The sequence below is a fragment of the Calliphora vicina genome, chromosome 2 (assembly GCF_958450345.1).
Source record: "Calliphora vicina chromosome 2, idCalVici1.1, whole genome shotgun sequence".
NCBI classification, from domain to species: domain Eukaryota; kingdom Metazoa; phylum Arthropoda; class Insecta; order Diptera; family Calliphoridae; genus Calliphora; species Calliphora vicina.
In genome coordinates, this window is record NC_088781.1 from 114,928,231 (window position 1) to 114,952,328 (window position 24,098).

The window sequence follows — 24,098 nt, forward strand, 5'->3', positions numbered from 1 at the left end:
TGTAACAAAATAACGCAGAGGGTGGAGTACAGATACAATTGCAAATGATAGTAAACAAAATAAACAATTGCAATGAATTTAAGTGTACTGCACAGTCACTGTTTACAGTATTCTATTCCTTTTTATACATTCTATATGCACGAGCATAAACAACCAGACAATAGTGTCTGCAATAAATAGTTAAACACTAAAGGAACAAAACGAAAAAAAACAACAACTACAAAAACTAAATGCGCCAGGATTGTTAGTAAACAGAGACAAACGTTCAATTTACGTGCACTTATTTTTGCAAATTGCATGCGGTCATCCATAAATACCTCATACTCAAATAGATGATACTCACCCAAAATACTCATCCTTTGAAATATACTGGTTTGTTTGTGGGTTTTTGAATTTTTTTTATGTTATACACAAAGATATCTATGGAAGTAAGTATTAGGTACATATACAAATAAGTACAAAAACACGTACCCTATTTGAAGTTCTGATAACAACAGTAAAAATCTGGGACACTATGGGCTGAAATTTATTGTAGCGGGTTTAAATTTAATTACATTTATAAGAATAACTACTTAATATAGTTTACTAGTATCTACAGTATGTAGAAACAATCGTTAAAAACCAGTATGAAATTCGTTGAAAATATAGTTTTCTCTAACATATGAATGTAAATATCATTCGCTAAATTGATTAGCAACAGTTTATCAAATATTTCTAAATTTGACTCCCAAAGCAGCTGTGTTATTTGTGTACTATTTGTATAGGTTTCTTCAAAAGGATCAAATCTGGACAGTCAGACTTTATTCGGATTTACAGTATTTGATCACTTAACCCATTAACGCCTGCCCGATTCCGTTGTCCGACTTTGACAGCATTTAAAGTATTAGTATTTTATTTTATCTGTTACACCTCATCTCGTGAAGTTGTCACGAATGTACAATATAAGTATAATACAATCAGTTTTTCTACAAAAAATCTCTCATTTGTGTAAATATTTAAATACCAACGACATGAATTCAGAAATTTTTCTCAGGTAAGTAGACTCACCCTGATGAGTATACGTTTTTGAATTATTTGACTATAAGTAATGAAGAGGATTTTCTGGATTTCCATTTCTCTAATTTTCTAGAGCCACTTATGTTCAGATTTTTTTGAATTCGTAACAATTTTTGACCCCCTGATTCCCTACAAAGACAAGACCCTATATTATAACCAATTCATATAAATCTTGTGCGCAAAATACCTTTCAGAATTTTGATGAAATTTCGATAAAATTTGGTACAATAGTTCTTGATCAAAATTCACGATTTCACATAAAATCCATACAATATCCTCTTAGAATAAGGAGTTAAGTAAATGTAACTTGGCATAATGATTTGATTCTAAAATATATAAATTTTTTCAGTTTGTATTTAGTTTTTTTGGAACATTTGGTCTGCTTAATCTGAACTTTGAAGATACTTTGAAGCTAGAACTTACAATCTCTTCAATAATATCTTTCTATAGTTCCGTATTGAACGTGTAGTTAGAATTTAATATTCTATAGTATGTCCAGTTTTATTTCTACTGTAGTTTGAATTTATGTGTGCTGGTGTATGAAGCTTTCGGTCTCCTTAATCTAATAATAGAAGAACTTTAGATCTCTTTACATCTCTTTAGATCTCCTTAATCATGAATTTCTAATTAATCGTATCGTTTTCATATTCTACAGTTTAATGAAGTAGTGGAAGTGGTTAAGCTATTCTTTAAGTAACATCGGATATGTTTTTCATATTATTATTTTGATGCAACTGGTGTTTCTCAATTATAGATACATGATAGTAATAAGTCTAAAATTTTCATGGGAATATTTCTATACTATAGGAAAGCCAGATGAATCTTATTAAAAAAAAATATTTGTGGTGGATAAATAAACACAGATTTCTCAATGTAACTTAAACAGCATCTGTACCATTTGAAAGGCCTCATTTTATTCTTTCTAACTCGCCTGAGAAACTATAAATCTGTTGATGGCTTATAAGTGCAGAGTGGTTTACTTTGATGGGTTTACTTGATGAGCCCTTATGAAGTATAGAAAAATAGGCGCTTTGAAGTTCTGTAATTAGCTTAGTGATCTTCTCTATGGAACTCCTTTGCATCTTAGAGCTTCCCATATCTCATAATCAAAAGCACGTTTGGAGTCTACGAAAACTAAATAAAGAGGTAAGCGCCATTCGACCGAATGTTCAATAATTACCCTCAAGCTATTGATATGACTTGGCTAAAGCCCGCTTATTCTTGTCTTAGTTGTGGTTCAATGATGGTTAAAATGCGATTATTAAAAGAGTTATACCCTTCCAGTTGGAGCACTCTTGCAAGTTCCGTTTTTTGTGTTGCAAGTCTGATTATAAGGCCTTCTCTTAAATCATCAGAATTTTTCATTTCCGTTTCACTTCTTCTAATTATTTCGAGGATTGCTAAAAGATTACCTGATCAGAAAAAAGATGAGTAGATTTGAGCCAAAATTTGAAGACAGCGTATTTTTTTCTATGCAAATGGGCGGTCTATCTTTGAATCACATTGAGTACATTTGAAAAATATAAAAATATAAGCATAAACAACGTTAAGGATGAAAGCGACACTTCCTTAAAGAATTAAGAGTAAATAATTTTCATAGACTTTTGTCTATCTTAAAAAACATACTGATACTTGTTCAAATATTTGACCCTAAAAATTATTAAAACTGAATTTTCCATCACTGTTCTTTACTTTCATTTTTTTAAAAATATCGCAGCTGAATTTTCACCCAGGTCCATATAAAATCATGATAGCTCTTTCTGAATATCTCATAAATTTGCTGAAAACATTTCTTTGGGCAAAGAACAAAATACTTCAAATACAATTAAGAACTCATAGCCTTTCAGTTCTGTTGATAAACTGTTGATTTTGTCCTGCTAAAACATGACTAATTTAGTGAGAAATTAAAGAGGTTTCAATTGCAATACTCTAAATGGTTTAAATAAAATTTATATTCATTAAGTATAATTTTTTATATATATTTCTTTCCCATACTGACAAGGAGGAGCATAGGGCCTTCACAAGATATTTCCATTTTATTTTGCCATTCATGCTTCTAGCGCTTCTACGTCTACCAGCAGTATTAGCCCATCTACCTCTTCTGCGACTACCTTGAAGATTCTAATCAAGAGCTGAGCGTGCGATATCATCATGGGGCTTTTCTTAGGGTATGGTTAATCTGCAACCACTTGCGGCATCAGATTTGTAATGATATTGGCTCCTGGTACGTGGCCGACCATAAAACCGTGATGGCATTCGTTCAGAAGATGCGTATCATTTTTTCTAAGCAGCGGTTGATAAAGGCTGGCAACGCCTGCAGTTCATTGATGGCTGAATTCCATGTCTCGCAGACATATAAAACCACCGATTTAAATATCTTAATATTGGTGTTTATTTGATATATGTGGATCTCGGCATCAAGTACGATTAAACAGCAATGGAGGTCGGATGTATCCTTGCGTACACCTTTCTCCACTGGAATTTGGCCACATTCGGTAGGTGGCGCCGTCCTACAAAATTTTGATGAGACGGAGAATTTCACTCGAGACTTCTTTGAATTCTAGTGATCTCAAGATTACATTGTTTTTCATAGAGTCAAACACTTTCTCGAAGTCTATAAAGCACAGGTAGATCGTTGTGCGCTATTCGACGGATTGATCCACTATTATGCGAATTGTGTTTACTTGGATGACTCATGATCAGTTCGCTCTAAAACAATCCTTATCGTTCTTAAGACTAGGTGACACATGGTCTGATAATCGCTTATTTATGATATGCGCTACTATTTTATTCACCATGCTTAATAACGTGATTCCTCTCCAATTCTTGCAATCAAAGAGGTTGCCTTTCTTTGGCAGCAGAGTTATAATCCTCTCCGTGAGTTCAGTCGCCATCCCATAAATACGATATGTGCGAATGCACATGCGAATGCGCTTAGTATACATTCGGCTTTCAATAGCACTAGAGGTATGTTGTCAGAACCGGTTGCTTTATTGGACTTCAGGCATGAAATGATATTTCGGATATATTCGGTTGTGCGGTTTCAAATTGATTGTCCTCTTGGTATTGAAGGTAGGAGCATATACTTGCTGTCGTTGTTTGGGGTGGTGCAGAGTGAAGTTTTGATTAGTATGCTCCCCTATCTTAATCTGTATTTCATTCGACGTAGTCATCATCACCGTTGCTATCCAATAAAGGTTTGGTGGTAGAGAATGTGGAGTTCATAAACATAATTGTTATGAGTTAAAATATTGTAAGTGTTAGCTCCTGAATCACATTAATCTCATAGATATGCCATAAAACCAATAGCCACTTTAATTTTTTCAGAACTAACCCATAGTGCACTACCTACTTATATAGCAAAATATACAATATACATGTTAAAACTGTTTTATTTTTTTTGAAACCTGTAATATTGCAACTAGAGCAAATATTGTAAATACTACAACACATACAAACTCCTACTTGCAAATGAATACCCCCACATAGATACGAGAATACAATTGTATTAAACAAAAAACTATAGAAAAGAAGAAAAAAAAAAAAACACAAATGTAAAACAAACTTACCTTCGTTCGTCGTAATTGCCTTTTTCCTTTATACCAGGTTATAATGGCATTTGGTCTAGAACCGGTTGATTCACATGTAACTTCATATCGTCTATCAGCCACCATCGAGTTAGGCGGGTCAATTATTTTCACTTCAAGCGGTTTTACTGTAAATACATTAAGGGTTTTCTTTATTGTTCTTGTTGTGTTTTAATTTTTTGTTTTTTTTTGTATTTTTATTGTTGTTGTTATTAAGTTTTTCCTGTGTAGCATAAATAAATTGTATTATAGACTTGTTTTTTGTTTGTTTTTTTTTACATACAATTGTTTTGTATTTCAAAATGTCTAGGTGTTTATTTCCCTTAGAGTTGTTGAATGCAAGCAAAAAAGGAGGCAAAAAATTGGCAACATTTAGCAAACATTTTTATATTTCCATTCCATTCTATTCTATTTTATATTTCTCTTTCAATTTCTGTTCAATTTGCATGTGTTAAAAGTAGGAGTTTTGTGTTAAAATACACATGTTGTCGGAAACTGAAAGAAAAACAACCCTTCTGAATACTTTTCAAATTAATTTTCCATGTCTGTTAAGTGCCTTAAGTTAATAGACAAATTACTTTAGTTTTATTAATGTTGTAATTTATGTTTGCGTGGCAGAAGTGTGTAGTCGGAATGTGGATGAGTGTGTTTTTGGAGCAAGAATATGTATTAAGGTGTAATTAAGCTGAAAATCATCAGTTGAAGTTCTAGGAAGGTTTGGCGTATTAATTAACTTTTGGCTTGATAAAGTAATAAATCAAAATTGTAATTTAATTATCAGCAAGTTTGGTTCATTGGAATGGTGGATGTTACGATTCATCATTATTATTTTGATTTCCTAGATAAAGAAGCTGATCTTTTTTAAATGCTAAAACTATTGGATTCACAGCATATGGCATATCATTTGAACGCGGTTTTTGTCTTTAATAACTTATATGGCGTTTTGAAGGTTACACTCTCTTAGTTATTGCTTAGTTATTGTCTAATTTTGTACCAACAAAGCGTCATATGCAAGAAGTTTTTCTTTACTTTCTTAATTTGAAAAGAAGTGCCGCCCAGGCCAACCAAAAAAGTTTGAAGACAACGAATTGGAGCCATTACTCCATGAAGATTGTTTCGAAACTCTATAAGAGCTTGAAAAATCATTGTAAGCTACTCAAGCAGCAACTCCAAAACGTTTGAGAGACGGGATCCATCCAAAGCAGGGAAATTGGGTACCAGTTTAAGTCGAGTGACCTTGAAAGACGATTTTAAATGTCCGATATGCTACTGAAAGCTATAAAACAAATGTTTGAACCGGATCATTACTGGCGATGAAAGACGGATCCATTACGATAACCCAAAGCTTAAGAGGTCAAATATGAAGTCTGTCCAAATAGCCGAATCGACACCAAAGCCAAATATCCATAGCCCTAAGGTAATTCGCTATATTAGTTGGGAGAAAAAGGGTTTTATAAATTATGAAGTGAGCATTGGCAGAAAAACTCCCGGAATATGCGGCTAGACATGGAATTGTAATATTCCGTCATGACAACGCTCGGCCTCATGTTGTAGTATAGGAAATTGGATAGATTCATTGTTGGCCTCAAAAGATTAGCAGTTCTTTTGGCTCGGAATCCATATGTTGAAAAAAATATGGTCGTAGCTAACAATGGCCTATAATTTGAATACATTTTTATTGTACATTTGTATGAGGGCTAGATGAAATTATGATCCGATGTTGCCCATTTTCAACACCAATAAGCTAGATCTTCAATAAGCTAGATAATTTTAGAATCTTATGAACAACCAGAAGATATGTAATAAACTGGGCCTGCGAAAAATATTTGTATGTGTTACAAACTGATAGACAAAATCAATATACTTCCCTTTTTTATGGTGGGTATTAAAAAAATCCGGCGTGAATACCCCACTATTCAGAATTATCGAATTGATAGAAAACTTAAGTTTGAAAGGACTTAAAACAAATATTTATAAAGTTCGATGGTTTTCATTGTTTTCTTTATTATAAAACTGCTTTGACCACTTCCTTTAAATACATTAATAATACTCTTAGCTCAATATAGAATCCTCCATTTACATTTATTGGTTTTTCTTTTATAAACTCCTGGGTCTTCTTGTAACCAAATACATTTCAAATCAATTTCTTTGATACACCCACACAATAATTATCATTCCATACATTCCAAAAATAAAGTATCCATTGAGAAACTTTAAGTTCCATAATCAAAATCTATTTAAATATTATTGTACACTGCACATGCTGTTTGTATACTTATAATGTAAAACTCCCTCAGGACTTATTAGTTAAACAGTTTTTCTATACGAAATTGTAGGAAAAAAAAGGAAATCAACATAAAAGTTAAACTCATGAATTACTAACGTAAAAATATTAAAAATACGAACGTAAAAATAATAATAAAAAAAATCTTTATGAACCATAAATTCATAGAGTATTAAGTCAAAAGTTTTTTTTTGGGAAAAAAGCTGATGTACTACTTTCTGATTGTTAAAATAATAAAAAGAATAACAAATGGAGCAGACATGGAATAATGAACATGCTATAATCTGAGGAAGTTCGTATTTAAAATTTGTTTGAACGTTCTTCTCAACTGTCTAAGGAGAAAAAAACATTAGAGAAATCTTTAATATATGGAAACATATGTATGTATATCGATTTTTGTGGTACTTTTCATCAATAGAAATTAACTATAGTGTCCTCAATTTTGACCCAGTATACCAAGATTTTTTCCCGAGGGAGTGTATATTGAAAACTAAAATAATTTGTTATCCAAAAACATGGGCTTCATTCTAAAGGCAGAATCAATAAAAATTAAAAAAAAAATATAAATTTAAATCTAAAATAAAAAAAATACATAAAATTGCATATCAAGAAACAAGTGATACGATCCTCCCGACCTATTGCTGATATATTGATGTATCAATCATGAATGGAAGTTATTTGGGGGCTTCGGAAACTTGATTTCAACAGACATATGAAAATGGCTATGGACTTAGCAATATATACATAATATATACACTAGGGTGGCCCGTAATAAACGAAAGTTGGATTTTGGCCATTCTCACCCCCCAGTTTGGTGAACATTGCACGATGGGGCCAATGACAGGTTTTGAGGCAAAAAGTCCTTTTTTCAAGTCAACCATTTAAAAATAATAATAACGGAATTTTATATTTAACACTTTGAAACACTCAAATATTAAAAAATCAAAGTCAGGTGCAAACTCATGGCGACATGCCGAGCTGCCAAAGTTGCCAAGTTTTGATTTGCTACATTTTCCGACATTCAATCATAATGAAACAACAAAGGAATTTTAGTCGTCAAACATAAACTTTTAAGATTATAAAAATTTTGTAAAATGGAAAACACTTGTAAAGGTATGTTAATTAAAATGTTATTCAACATTTCAAAAAAAAGTAAGATGTAGTAAATAATTTTTTGTGTCAACTTGTGTTGTCTTTTTTATGAAGTTTTTGCTGTCGTCCATATATTCTTTGGAATAGAACTTTGTTTATCCGAGCGTATCCGTGAAAAAATGTATGTGCGGGGAAAGGTAATAATGTGTACTATAATTTTTTGGAAAAACCATCTGCCGCCATTTGCCGCTGTTTATAAAAATTTATTTCCAGATACCGTATAACTTAAAAATTTTGATATTTATACCCTAAACCTCCATAGTGGGGAGGATATATTGAGTTAGTGCTGATGTTTATAACGAGCAAAACTATTGTTCCAACACCCACCTTATGGTGTACTAATCTGCTCAGGATTACTTTCTGAGTCGATTAAGCGATGTCCGTCCGTCCGCCTGTCCTTCTGTCAATGTAAACCTTGTAATTAAACTACAGGTTGCAATTTTAAAGATAATATGACAAAATTTGGTACAAGCATTTCTCTTGTCCCAGGGACAAAGCCTATTGTATTTGGTTGGACTCGGTCCATTATTTATCCTAGCCCACATACGATTGCCCTATCTGAAAATAGTTAAGCTCTCATAAAAATCTTAGTTATATAGATATCCAAACCAAAGTTCACCATAAATAAGTTTTATATAAGCCGAAATCGCACAACCAAATTTTGTGACGATCGGTCCTTAATTAGTCATAGCTCCCATATATGGCCCACTTCCGAAAATCACTTTATCCAGCGTATATCTCTTAAAAATGTGGGTATTCCATTAAAATTAAATACAAATAAGTTCTATGGATACAAAATTCATATCACCAAATTTTATAACGATCGGTCCATAATTAGTCATAGCTCCCATATAAGGCCCACTTCCAAAAATCATTTTAACGAGCATAGATTTCTTACAGATGTTCGTATTAAAATAAAATTCAACACAGATAAGTTTCATATACACAGAAAACATGCCACCTAATTTTAGGGCGATTTGTCCATAACTAATGATAGATCCTAGCTTAATTTCCGCCTATCGCCATGCATATATTTCCTGTCACTAGAGGTGGGTGTGGCAGTAGGCGGATTGACTTGAAATGATTACTAAAGTCTTTGGTGAACATTTATGCGACCTAATTGAAAGTCAGAAACTTATTATTTGCCAGTGATCTTCATCCGCAGTTGCACTTTAATCCACCTACTGGAAATAGGCGTGGCACTGCCCGATAGACTTCAATTTTTTACTGAATATTTAAAAGCTTATTATTATCATCTGTATGAAGTTTTAAAGATCTAGCTGTTTCCTGTGATTTATTGCCTCAAAACTGGTCGTTGGCCCCATCGTGCATTGGTAAAAAAAATCATCCTGAAAAAAATTTAGGTAAAACCATGATATAAAAAAATACAAGGTAGTTTCATTTTCTCTTTATGTCAGCCTTATTAAGCATTTGGCAATAAAGGAGATTTGAAGTTTGTGTATAAAATAAAGCTACCATATTCATAAAAATTAATCCCATTTTTGCCTTTTGAAGTAAAGATACTTCAAACATAAATAAAATAATACAATACATATTGTATTGAAAAAAATATTGAGTATCTTTAGCAGAAGGATTTTGTTTATGCTTGATTCTAGTTATATCGGCAACAAACCTATATCATTCATCAGCTGGCTCTGTTGTGATTTTTTCTTATCCTCCACCAAAAATTCGAAAATAAACTGCAAAAAGTCTCCGGTAATGGAATGGAATTGTCCCTTTACGCCGCGCATTATCTCGAACAATAAACGTCTACAGCCCTGCACACTATCAACATGTTCACGCTCTATAGTTTCCATATAAACTAACATGTTCTAGCAATTGTATAACGTCTTTCGCCCAGCAATTGAAGACAGCGCCTATATTGCGTTTCAAATAAGGCTTTAGATTCTAAGTTTAAAACCTTAAGTAGATAAGCCAAACACACTTAAAGTCCACTCCAATTGGTCAGTATCGTGGGTATTGAGCAAACATATTAATCTATCCGCGACACATTATAGATATTAATCAGTTTTTTATTTATTTTAAAGATAAATTACACAGTATTGAGAATTGTTACATACTACACATATTTCATTGAAAATTTTTCGGAGTATTGTAAACTTTCTCTAAATGTAGCAACGCTTCCTTGAATATTTACAATTAAAATAGACTTCAAAAATCCCCTTTCTTGTCAAAAAATTATAAATGAAACTACCTTGTAATTTGTTTATATCATGGGTAAAACGGTTGGGCTTAAGACGTGCCGCAAGCCAACTGAAGTTTTGAGATGCATCTACAAGGGGAAAAAACGCATTTTTTTCAGTTTTTGTAAACATTTTTCAATATTATAATAACGGAACAAAAATGGAAATTAACCCTTAAATGGCACTTGGGGTTAAAATGACCCCACTATTGAAATTGACAAGGTCTTTTTATGATTTTAAAAGTTTGGGGTCATTTTAACCCCAAGTGCCATTTAAGGGTTAATTTCCAGTTTTGTTCCGTTAGTATAAATACTAGACTTCATGCTATAATTCTCTTAAGTTTCATCAAAATCGACCCAAAAATAAATAACATTTCGCTATCTTTAAATTAGAAATTCCAAATATTGAAAAATTTGACCTTTGACCTACAGAATTTAAGGTTTAGCGTTTTCCAATTTTAATAAAACTTTCAGAGTTTATTTAGAATTATTTGGACTATAATATTCTGAAAAGGTTTTACTTAAAGTTCGTGACAGGAAGGAAATAGAGCTCATTCGACAAAAAATAGCCATATAATTGGTTTTTCTCGAAAATTTCAAAATTTAAATCTCAGGTACGGAAAAACTGTAAGAGATATTTTCATAATTTTTTCATATTTTTATTCCCTATTATATTCTTAATAATTCCCAATGAGATAATCAAAAAATTCTGAAATTTGTTTATCAAAATTTTTAAAATTTTGAAAATGGAGTTTTGAAACTAGCCGTTTTTGGTCATACCTGCGAATAGGTTAACGGTATACACCCAGATAATAAATATAGTTGTACATGTTTGCTGTAATCATTTCAACATTTTTACTAGTTTTTGAAACCTGCCGTGGATTTTGGAACTTTTTTTAAGTCTTTTTTTAAAGTCGATTGTATTAGTTTTTGCTGAAAAATCGACTGGTGAAATCAGATTTGCAATATATTCAACCGTTTTTGTTCTACAGATCTAAAATGAGCTCAAACTTCGCGTCTTTATGTGCGTTGAACTACCTTAAGGAGTGTAAAATTTTTCAAAAAATTATTATACCCGAAAAACAAATGAAGTGAACTGATCACCAAACGAACTCTAATATGTGTGTTTAATAACATGTTTCAGTACCATTGTTATCATCTTTACGAACAACATTTTGTTATAAGGAAGATGTCCTATTTTTTGAATATCGATATTGCTTTTGTAAATTAATAGTAATTTAGTTATATAACTAAACAAAAAATTCGAGTCCATTCGGTTCAAAAGTATGCCCAATATATTTAAATTTAAATTTTAGCATGTTTTCAAGATCGAGCCAAGCGCTTTCCAAAAAATGGGAAACAATGTTACATGTTGAAAGTATCCTACGTTGAGTCCATATAAATAACTTAAACTCGAATACTCCTTGGCTTTTCTTTTTATCTCGATTGGAACAGCCGTTTAAAAATGCCAGATTTGTTTCCAAAAAAAAATTTATTATATCTTATTTATAAAAAGAAGTGTACATTTTGATGTCACCACTAACTGCGAAAACGGGTTGACCGATTTCAACCAAAATTTCAGGGTACATTGGGGATGATCTGTAGATGGTTTATGTGAAGTTTGCACGAAATCGGCTTAGTGGTTCCGGAGATATGGCTGGACCGATTTTTATTAAATTTTCAGTGAATCCTCAGATTTTTTATTTTCGGTCTGTGGGCGGAGGGGCATGATAAAATCAAATTTTAACACTGGTCAGTAATTGTGGCCAAACTTTTGAAAATAAAAAAAAGTTAAAAAAAAAAATCCAAAAAAAAAATTGTCAAAAAATTATTTTTATTTTTCATTCGAGAAATAAATGCTTTTTTCATTCCCAACGATCAAACAATGCTAATTTTAATTTTGTTGCTTAACATCATTCTAAAAATTTTAATTCATAGTGGTGTACTCTGAAGCGAATGATTTGGTGTAACATATCCGGTACATACCAAATGTTCATATCGTTCGATAAAACAAGTAGGCCGCTGTTAACATTGTACTATCACCGATGATAAACAAAATTTCCGAAAGTACATCTAATATAGTAAACAACGTCGACAAATCAGATTTCGTTCCCACCGAATTTCTGCCAAATGCAAATGAATATTCAATCCGTTGTGGACAAGGTATTCACAAGTCTTACAACCAACTACAAAAATTCGGATTGGCTGTGGGAACGTGCAATTTTGGTACCATAAAATGATGATGTCAACAAGTTCAATGAGCGAATTAATTGAAACTGACTGGCGAAACAATGAAATACAAATCAATTGACACAGTAATGAACGAAGAACAAGCCTCAATTATGCTACTGAAACATTGAAGGTTGGATCACAGATAATGTTTCTCTGCAACATAAACGCGCCAAAATTATGCACAGATTAACCATCAAAAAATGTTCACCAAATTTAATTGAGGCAACAATCATCGGTGGCAGATTAAAATGCGAAGACGTAATGATTTCACGCATACCAAAGATTTCCAACGACAAAGCATAAGGCCAATCGTTGACTATTGCTGGCTTACTTTTGGGAAATTCATGTTTTGTATAAGGTTTGCTCCCGCGTAAATAAAAAAAAAGAAAGAGAAATTCATAAATATAATATCCCATTTGCCTTAAATACATCTGTTTCTTTTTCTTAAGGGCATATCATGCCACTGTACTTGTAGATATCTGCAACAACTTTGGCAAATGACCACCTCAGTGTTTCGGGTGCGATGTCAGGTCGGTGGAGTCCGTGCTTTTTTTTTGTCCGACACTGTATATTCAAATCGGGATGCAATATAAAACAGAATTATTGTAAGGGTCAGCAACGCGGACCGGGTTCAGGGTTTTGGTCACTTAGTGGTCTGCAAGTGGGATATGTATCAAAAAGTGTTTGATTTCGGAAAAAAATGTAAACCATTTTTTATTTTTTTTTTCGAAAGATTGAAGAAACTATACTATAAACTATTTGGGATACATTTTGCTAAGAGCAATACGTAATAAGTGTCATAGGTGAGAAGAAACACATGTTTGGCAAAAAGTATAATATTTTTAACACTATAAGTCAGAGAGTTCTTGGCCGATCTTGTTGAAAAATTGTGTCTGAATTATAACCTTGGTGCAAATTTCATCCAGATCGGAAGACATCGATTTTAAAACTTGGTTCACTTGACATGAAATCCCCCATATAAAGATTGAAAATGTTTCTAACAACTTGATAAACGTAATATATCCACTACTTCTCTTAACCCTCTAACTGGCAAGACTGCCTTTAGGCGGGGTATGTTAAATGTATGTAATGCTCCTTTATTTGCTTATATTTCCGTTATAACGCTAAATATGTGTAAAGAGATAAACAATTTACTTATTTTGATAAACACGAACGTGCACTTGTCTTTTGTTTTTTTTTTAATCCAACAAATTTTTTATTTTTTCAAAAAATAACCTGGTAAATTTTATACGCTCAAAATAAAATTGGACGGTTAGAGGGTTAAATACCATATATCCCAAATAGCCTCCTCTGAGCATTTTTTTCTCTTGTCAGTAAAATAACGATTAAATGCAATTTTTTAACAATATTGTTCCATTAGTTTTTTTTCCATTACTACTTTTTAAACAAATTTGTTGTCCTAGTTTTTTTTTCAGTCAATATCCATTTTGGCCATGTTTTTCGAAATAATTTTTTTCAGCTGATTTTCCTTCCGTTTTTTTTTTATTTTTTTTGAGTAAAAGTTTGTGTTTTTATTAGTAAATGTGTGTGTGTGTGTCAGTCTAATACTTACAATGCATATCCAAGATGAAACTTTTTTCCTTGGGTTTATCTAATTGCGTATTCAATGCCTGGCATGTGAATACAGAATTTAAATCAGTACGTTGAACTGATGGCCAGAGTAAACGATTCTCGATAACATCACCGGAATTGTGTTCATATTGGTTGTCGACCAGTAGACCATTTACGAGCCATCGCACTTGTGGCTGGGGGCGTCCTGTGTTTGTTCATTGTCGTTGTTAGAGTTTTTGTAATCGTCGTTGTTGTTAGACGTTATTGTGGTTATTTGTTGGTGTAAGAAACAGCAGCAGCAGATTTTTATTATCAGTTTTATTTTTATTTTTTTTTGGTGTGTTGTTTTTCATTTGGTTTATAAAAGTGCGAGCATAAGGAAGGATTTTCATGGTTGGCCACAGCAACAGCAGACATTATAGAATTTGGTAAAAGATATGTTCCAAAAAAAGAAGAAAGAATATGTTAAAAGTGAAATAGAAAAATAATTCTTTTACGTTTTATTTCTTAGCAAACAAACAAACAAACGAGAAAAAAACAACTCCAGTTGTAAGAACAAAATATAGTTTTTGTTCGGTAGTTTATTTTTATGTGCTCTAGTTTTTTTTCCACAAAGTCTATGAGTTCATCAGTGTAGTCGTGGCAATCATAGTATGCTCGCATGTTAGCCAACATTTGTATGTTCATATGTGTGCTTTTAATGCTTTTGGGAAATTAAAAGGGAAATTGAATTCTTAAATTACTATCAAAACGTATACAACGGACATCTAGCAGCACAAACTCATATACATAGTTACTGCTGCTACATGCAGCCATCCATTCACATACAAATGTGGCCTCATAAACTTTTTTCTTTCGATTTTTTTTGTTTGTTTGTGTGTTTGCTTATTTTTTAACCAAATAAGGAAGAACTGCAAAAAATAAAACTAGAAACAGCAAATTATTTCACTGGAAATACCAGCTGCAAAAACTTACCTCCCACCACACGACAGGTAATAACAATATCATCACCTTCCTGTTTTGGCCCTAATTTTGTACCATTTAGTTGACGACCCCATCGATCTAATATAATGGGTTGTTCTGGAAGAACTGCAAGGAAAATAGAAAATAATGTTATTCAATATTAAGTAATAAAATTATGGGATTATAAATATAAATGAAATTTATAAATTGGAAAATATAATATATTTTTTCCTTATGCATCTATTAGATATTATAACTGATGCTATTAATGGAAATATTTACTCAAATATATAAACTTTTTATGTTCTGGTAATTGCCAGATTTTATTTTGCAATTTCATGTTGTTGTCTGTGAATAAAACGAAGGAAGGTATGGCAAATGGCGTATTAACTTTTCTTAGAGTGTTAAAATTTAGTTTTAGCCTATTTGTGAGTGCTTGCAATGTTGTGGTGGAAAAAGAATCCGTATTATGAAATAAATAAGGTACATTTATATATGTATTTAAATACTATGATTAATTTGACTGGGGTAATAAGAATATTTGAGTTCTTTTGAATATGGACTCATGCAGCGCTGGCGGTACTAAGAATAATTTTGAGTTCTTTAATCAATAGTCGGTTACTCCTTAAAGGCTTGACGGAAACTGTTGACAGTCGACTAAAGCCGTCTTATAAATTAAACCCTTTAAGTCTCAAAGCTGTCAACCAAAATCGCAAAATTCAGCCATATATTTAGTAGTCTCTGTAGTCGACCGAAGTAGAGAAGAACAGTTGTTCAAACCCCATGTTGCGGGAAGTAGAGCAAAGTCGCAGTGTCAACTGAAGTGGGTATGTTAAATATGAAGGCACAATGATGAGCATATAAATGCTTGGGTTAAGCATGATTGGAGCTGCAGTTAGTACAGATTTTGATGGTAGTAGCAAATAATCGAATGAGACCTTGTATGAAAACATAGAGTTGACAGCAGCCGCTTTATTGAATAGTATACCCAAACTTTTTGATTAAATCAAAATTTAATTAGTTGACTATCAAATATCTACACAGAGAAAACAGATTCGTAATAGCAACCGAATTTGTTGCCAATCAAGTGATTCGGTTGCACACATAGAATTTTTCGGTTCTATCAACAGAAAGTCAGTTGATAAAGAAGAATTTCGGTTAAAGCAACCAAACTTTTGTTACCACTTCTAAAATATTGTAGCCACAATTGTACACAAATTCGGTTGCTATCACGAATCTGTTTTCTCTGTGTATATATGGTGTAGACTAAATATTTGTATTGAGCTCTTTTTAGACCGAAATATAAATATTGATGTCGATCAAAGTAACGAAATATCGACTAAAATTGAGGTTTTCAAGATGAATATGTTAAACAGCCAAGTAAATTAACTATGTCTAATTGTCGGCCAAAGCCGGTGGATTATATAATTCAGTGATGTCAGAGTATTGAACTATCAATCAAAGTTGAGTGAACCATCCATCAACTGTAGTCGCTGTATCAAACAATGCCAGTGTTAAACATTCAACTGATGGAATTGTGTTGCACTATCGACCGAAATCGCCGAACACAAACAATTGATTTATTGAATAGTTGACTGAAGCCGCTATTTTATGAGTGATCAAATTCACTACATTGATAGTCGACAAAGTCGCTGTATGCAGCAGTAGAAATAAGTTGATGTGTTGAACAATCTGTTCAATACGACCGATTGAACAGCTGAACAAAGTCGATATTGTACAGAGTCGTTCGAAGTTGATGTATAAAATGGTTGATTAGAAAACTCAAGCATATCAGCGTATTGAAAGCAAAGCTGGTACATTCGACACAACTATTCCCTGAAATCACCGCCGGCGTAGATACTTCCAAATCAGGACTATTAGACAGTTAGGCAGGCAGGAGTATTAGACAATTACTTAAAGAACAGTCGCACAAATTCATAAGAGTAAAAAAATACACAAGTCCGGTATTGATTAATCGAAGGTTGAAATTGTATTAAACTGTCAACCGAAATCGCTATAAAAAGCAGTCAACAGGATTTGATGTATTAAAAATTTGAACCCGATGTTTTTAACAACGGATTGAAGGTGCCCATAGAAGCAAGTCAATCGATGTTTGGGAACCTTCATCAAAAATCTTTGTATTTCATATTCATCAGGTGTTGATATGTTGAATTTTCGACCGCAACAGTCGTAAGAAGTTGACATCTTAAACTACTGAACAATCGTTCAACCGAAGTTAAACAAAATTGATTTATTGAACATTATTGATATTGTTGTATCCCACCGGGAAATTTGTCACAATTTGAAACGCACTAGCAACAATTCGTGACAATTGATCAAAGACGACGCATTCAAAAAGGTTCACTGGAGGAGTGGTATATTGAAAACAGACAAGAATCTCACATTTACTATTTTCAGTATATATTATTTACTTGAACGATACAAGTTATCAAGGTAGTTGCAGACCGGTAATAAACTTCATAAACTTTACCATTCTCTAGTGTATGATAAACCAAAATAAAATGCTTTTATAGAAATATTTTTTAAATAAACAAGTTTTTTTTTCAACTGCGCAACTATATATTTCAACAGTTATTCTAAATCGATAATAAAAGATATCCTAAAATTCACATAATATTTGAATTTGCCGCCTTTAGTGGTAAACAACGTTTTTTCTTATTGTGGAACAATATTTTAAAAATAATGAATGTTTCTCAAACGCAGTTCAAGCTAAATCGTAAAAATTGAGCATTTGTTGTAGAGATCTAAAAAAAACATGTCAAGTTCGTATAAGGAATTTTAATTAGAAAAATATTAGTTATTAATCATACGCAACATGATCATAGAAGAATGACTAAATACTAGGGTATTCAATTAATCGGGTTTCTGGTGTAGTCGTACAAATAATTCATAATCGGTTAATTTAAAATTATTCGATTAACCGAATAATTTTTATTTTAATTTTTATTTGGTTTTCGTAAAAAAACAATAAAATAAAAAACAAACAATTCAACGAAAAAATAAAAAAAATTAGATCCTTTTTATATACACATGTGAAAAGAAATAAAATATAAATGTTTTTCCTTTTAAACGATTTTTCCTTCATCATTAAAAAGTTATACGGGAATACAAAATTATTTTGTTTGTTAAGAATTATTGATAAATTCACTGAAATATATTTCCTTTAGTTTTAATAAAACTTGACTTTTAAATACTCTCTAGCTGATTTTAGATGTTGGAGAAATCGAACATAAAGCATGATAAAGAATAATTCCTTAGATCTATGTTTTAGTAATTTCTAATCATATAAAATCCTCCATCATACCATTGGAGTCATAAATAATTTATTTTCGCTAAATTACTAAAGATTTTTTTTAACAAAAAATACGAGAGCTTGATGCAAACGTAAATAAAATTAAAAACAGCTGTTAGAATGGCAAATACATGTAAATTATATATGTCAGTTGCTATATTCACTAAATATGTTTCTTAGATGTTCGAAAAAATATGCAGTTTTACTTTCACATTTGTATTTGAATTAAAACGGCAAATAAATACCAAACTTTTTTTAAATAACAAACATTTGTTATTTAATTATAACGTCCTACAGTAATATTTATATTTTTGTAGAAGAAGCTATCAACCACATATCTACAGTGCCTCTGACTTTGAACAGTTAAAAAAAAATTATAAATAAAAAAAAAGTATTTTTATTCGAAAATGGTAATTTCCATTATTTGAATGGATATCCAACTGAATACATTACAGAGCTTCAAATTATTATAACTAATTAAATTTGAGGGTATTTCACTAAAATCTTAATTCTTAACATTCATGTTTTATTCATTCAGTTTCTGATTTTTACAAAAAGGATTGGAAAAAATTGTCTTAAGCCATTTTGTAATGGATTTGAATTAAAGAATAATTGAATCATTCAAAACATTTTTAAAGCCATTTTGCAATGGATTTGAATTTAAGAAAATTTGATGATTCAATAAGGAATTAATTCTACAATGAATGAGTTCTCAAAAAAATAAATTCAATAAATTTGAAGTACATACTAGGGTGATCGGTTCTTCGACATTTTTTAGAAACCGGTTTACGGTTTCTTCGAAAAATTGCAATTCAATATAAACCGGTTTCGGTTTTTTTATAATAACCGGTTAACCGGTTTTTTGGAAAAATATTAAAATGCCTAGAAATAAGAAGAAAAAAGTTTTATTTATTAAAATAATAGTGATTAAAACAATTTTTATTACTTATTTTATCCTTCACAAGGTCTTCGTATCCAATTTGATCCATTTTCAAATTAATATTGAATTTTTTATAAATATCTTATGGATAGGTTTTTAGAAAAACACATTGGCAAAAACAAATATCTATAAACTTGTTTGGACTTAAGATCTTTTGTTACGTACAATTAAGTTGAATTATTTCAGAGCTTTGGTAGCACTACAATATATCTTTGGTAGCTCTAATATATATCTGTCTCTTTTCATCATACTTGCTGAACTACTGTTTTTCTTATCCTTCATAAGGTCTTCCCATTTTGTAATTAAAATTGCATTTGTTCTAAAAATGAGGGGTTGATATGTTTTTTGAAAAAAAAATGTATTTTATATTTGGGAAGATCGTTAACGTCAGTAAATATGAAGATCTTATAAAGGTAAATTAATCTCCTAGAAATAAGTAAAACGCAGTTTAAATGCTTTGGAGTATATCGATTTTTTTATTTGTTTTTATAAAACTAAACATTGATAATTATCTTTTATTTGGTGTATTTGTAGGACATATAGAAAACAAAGCATTGAGTAAGTTTTCAGGTTTTCCAGATCACTTGTGACATTTCCTAAATATAAAAAAGTCTTCTAAAATAGTTGAAGTGTTTGTTTTAAATTTTTTTTTTATTTATTTTCAACAACCTAGCCTTATTGGCCATAACCGATTATAAATTTCTACTTAAGAATTTTTTTTTTGAATTTTGAATATTTTTTAAAGTTTTTAATACACTAAAACTCATAAAAACACACTTTTAGAAAAAACCGGCTATTCGTGGAGAAAACCCAGTTTCTTCGATATTCGAAATGTAAGCTTTTCAAAAAAACCGAAAGCGACCTTAGCAAAAAAAACGGTTATAACCGATTATTAAAAACCGGGCCGATCACCCTAGTATATACGAACTAAGTCATAGTTCCTGCACAATATCAATATTTTCTGGCAAAAGCTGAATTTGCACGGACTTCGTGAAATTAGTATTGATACTAATCTGAATTTCAATTATTACTTATATTAACAATTTCCCGTATTAAGTCTCTGCAATAAAGCTCGTATGGAAAGAAGTTCCAGATAAGATAACACTTAATAAGTTTACGATGTAGATATCTAACACAATCCCACCAGTATTACCAAATCCCAAAACACAGAAAGACATGGTGAAAGTTCATAATGTTTTTGGACTCAATACTTTAAAATTTAAATTTAATTCTAAAATGAACTTTTCTTCTCTTCACTTTAAATTCTATCAATATAAAAGCAAATCAATCACATTTTATTACAAATAAACTTATAATTCAACTTAAATAGAAAAACAAATTTCAGAAATAAACATGTCACGGTTGTGTGAACTAAATAACATTCAAATACACGCGCTCAGAAACACATATTTTTATTCACGACAACAGAACATAGAACAGAAAAATGCATAAAAACAAATCAAATGGAAATTGTTAGGATTTCTAATAGAAAACTTTAACAGCCATAGAATTTCTAACAAGTTTATAAACAGGCACCCATGTACGCACACTAGCAGGAAGAATATAATTTATTATAGAAAGTTTTGAATGTTTTCTCTCGCTCTTTCTCTCAGTTTTTTTTTTCAATTTAAAATCTATCAAAACAAATGAATCCGGGTTGGAGGGCTTCAATTTCTGGCTTAGAAAATAAAACAAAAACACAAATGGAAAATAGAAAGAGTTTATTATTTACTCGTGTTTATTTATTTATTTCAAAATACTAGTCTGTATTTATTGCTCATGCCGATTGTTGCTATTGTGTTTTATTGTTATTCATTTTTATTGTGCCTGTCTACTTTATTTTTATAGAGTAGTGCTGTTAAATAAATGAAAAACTTGTCAATGGATGTAGGAAGTAAAAAATGAATTTTCTACTAAGTATAATAGCAATTGATTTTATGATGATTTTCATACGCCACGTACCAAGGTCCCACAGAAAATTAAAACACACGCACCGACCAAAACACCAACTATACAGTACCCTGCAGTTCTGCGTAGGTTACTCAAGAAGTCAATTTATCCCTCTTAGACTGTTATTTTCACCAAAGTTTTATTATTTGTCTTACCACAATTTGTATATTTTTGAGTCATTTTTCACGTATTTTTATGCAGAGAGAAGTCAATTTAATACTTTATAAATCACAGATGACCCGACTGTTACGATACTGTGCTGGATGATCAATCTGAGGATTACGGGTTCGATTCCTGCCAAATACTCTGGGTGAATCTGCCGCAAAAGACTTCGCAGTTTCTGTTTGCTCAAAGAATAATACAGCGCGAAGTCAATCATCACTTAATTATATCTAAGTAATCTCTGTTTGTACTGCACTGTGGAAAACAGTTATTTTACCCAATAGAAGTAGTCTACTGGAGGAACAATTACCACCAAGTATGCTTTTGTAATGCGTATTTTAATTTGTAATTTATGTAGGATCAATTTACTTTAGCGTAGGAAAACTACATGTCAAAAAAAAAACTCAATCATGGAATCTGTAGGACCCCAATGACAGTTAAAATCACTAGTTCGTGACACTTATCCAGAACTACTGAGTATTGTGTGAGTATGGATGTAGTTAGCCCTCATAAATACAGCCAGTAGCAAGCAGAGCTATACAAACAAAATAAAATACATTTAATCAAAGTACAGTACATAAAATAATGAGCAAATGTCCTTGTAGTTGATTACTGTCCATACAATTTTTATGATTGTTTTTGTTTTGATACGCTTGTTTTTAGTTTTATAGATTCTTGACATTTCTTTTTGGCAACATCGTTAAATATAATTGTGCACGATTTTTATTTAAGAATCTTAAATTCTTAGCAAAACAACAAAAGAAATTTAACAAATTCAAAAAAGTTTTGCATGGAATTTGACTTTTAAAATACTACCCCACAACTGGTGTTGAGAAAAATGTTTCTCCTTCATTCATCTAAGACCTAACATAGTATATTTATTTTTTGATTTTTATAAAATTCTAAAGCGATTTAGTTTAGTGTGTTTAAAACATGCTCATGACCAAATTACAAAATGAAAATTAATTAATTAAATAAACATAAAATATTAATTAATGTCTTAAACAGTTTAGTATTAAAAATCAGCCAAATAAGTTTTCCATAACCAAAGTTATGTAGCAAATTCTTAGCAGACAATTTTAAACATTGCATGTTGGGGTGAAATTACTTAAAACCTGGTGCTAAATTAATTACGGTGCAAGTATTTGGCATCACTGAAAAGAGAACTTGCTATATATTACAAATATAAGATTATAACCCTGCGAATACATTTTTGAAAAAATAGTTTAAAATTAAATTTCTTTGTTTCGGACTCGTACATAATATATTGATTTAAATTTTCTTTTTTGTGATCGGAGAACATTATTAACCCATTAATGCCTGACCCCAGAATCCGTTGTCCGATTTTTATAAAATTTTATACAGATAGTACTTAAGGCATTTAGATTGCCGTGGATATTTTTAATTTTTTTTATCTGCCATAACTGAGCCTGCAGTGTATGGGTATTTTTCTACCCACTTCGGTATATATGGGTTCTAAAATGTATGTTTTTTTTAATTAGCTACTTAGAAAAAGGAAGCCCTTAACGAATTTTTCTCGATGTTTTGATGATAACGTTGAAGATTTATAAATACCTAGCTACAGGCGAGGATCCAGTGGGGGGTAATAGGAAATCCCCATCCCCCAAAACCGAAAATTGTTCATATAAAAAAGGAAAAAAAGAGAAAAATGTAGAACAAATTTTAAATTCCAAAAACTAACCACACACCCCCACCCCAAAATGGTTGATCTGGATCCGCGCCTGCCTAGCTTTCATACAGATGGTGAAAAGTTGAAACCACATATCTAGCTAGATCTACATAAGTCTGGCTTGTTAAAAAATATTGTTACATTTTTTGATAGAGTAAAAGAAATTCAATAATAAGTCGTTAAAAATTGACAAAGTTCTAAAATTTATCGAAAATTCTTCAACATCTTAAGGTTTTAACAGTTGTTGTCTAACAATTATAAATATATGAGGAAAATAACGATGCATACCACATATATTTTCCATCAGATAAGGTTGATACTTTTAGAAATTAATATAACTAATGATAAGTCTGGCAAGTCTGAGATGAAGTGTATTTATAAGATCTAAAGTTGTATTTTGACGTTGAAATTATTGGAAATATTGGTCTCCATAATAGAGGACCATATTTTTGTTAATGAAAAGAAAGTCTAGGAAACATTATATATAAAATATATGGGGTTATTTGGAATTTCTGCATCACTTTATTATTCCATTCAACTTTTCTATGACTATTTTTAAGACCATGGTAACATGGTAACTTAATAATGGTTCTGGTAAAGTTTTCACAAATGAATAACTAATACCCAGTAGTTCGACAAGAACTCAATATGGAATTTCTGCATCGCTTTATTATTCCTATTCAACTTTTCTATGACTATTTTTAAGACCATGGTAACATGGTAACTTAATAATGGTTCTGGTAAAGTTTTCACAAATGAATAACTAATACCCAGTAGTTCGACAAGAACTCAATACACCCGTAAACTACACTAATTTTCATTATCTGAACACCTGGCTGACTCTAACTTGTATGTATTGGGTCATTCGTCAAGAATGTAGTCGTTGTAATGTAGAGTGGAGAAACTAAAACATTCCCAGGTATTGCTTGGAGGAGGCAGTCGTCACTTTACTGGTCCTAAGAAATCTAGAGATGTGGACACTTGACACTTGTTT

At 31.4% G+C, this 24,098-nt stretch overlaps 1 protein-coding gene across 1 annotated transcript in view; it reads right to left on the reverse strand.

The window, feature by feature from the left end:
- side-II (sidestep II) overlaps positions 1-24,098 on the reverse strand; it is a 399,801-nt gene that overhangs the window by 141,621 nt on the left and 234,082 nt on the right. Inside the window, exons 5-7 of the mRNA XM_065500441.1 lie at positions 15,062-15,175; positions 14,088-14,291; positions 4,626-4,771 (exon numbers count right to left, since the gene is read on the reverse strand). Coding sequence (XP_065356513.1) covers positions 4,626-4,771; positions 14,088-14,291; positions 15,062-15,175 — 464 coding nt within the window. The remainder of the gene's footprint in view (positions 1-4,625; positions 4,772-14,087; positions 14,292-15,061; positions 15,176-24,098) is intronic.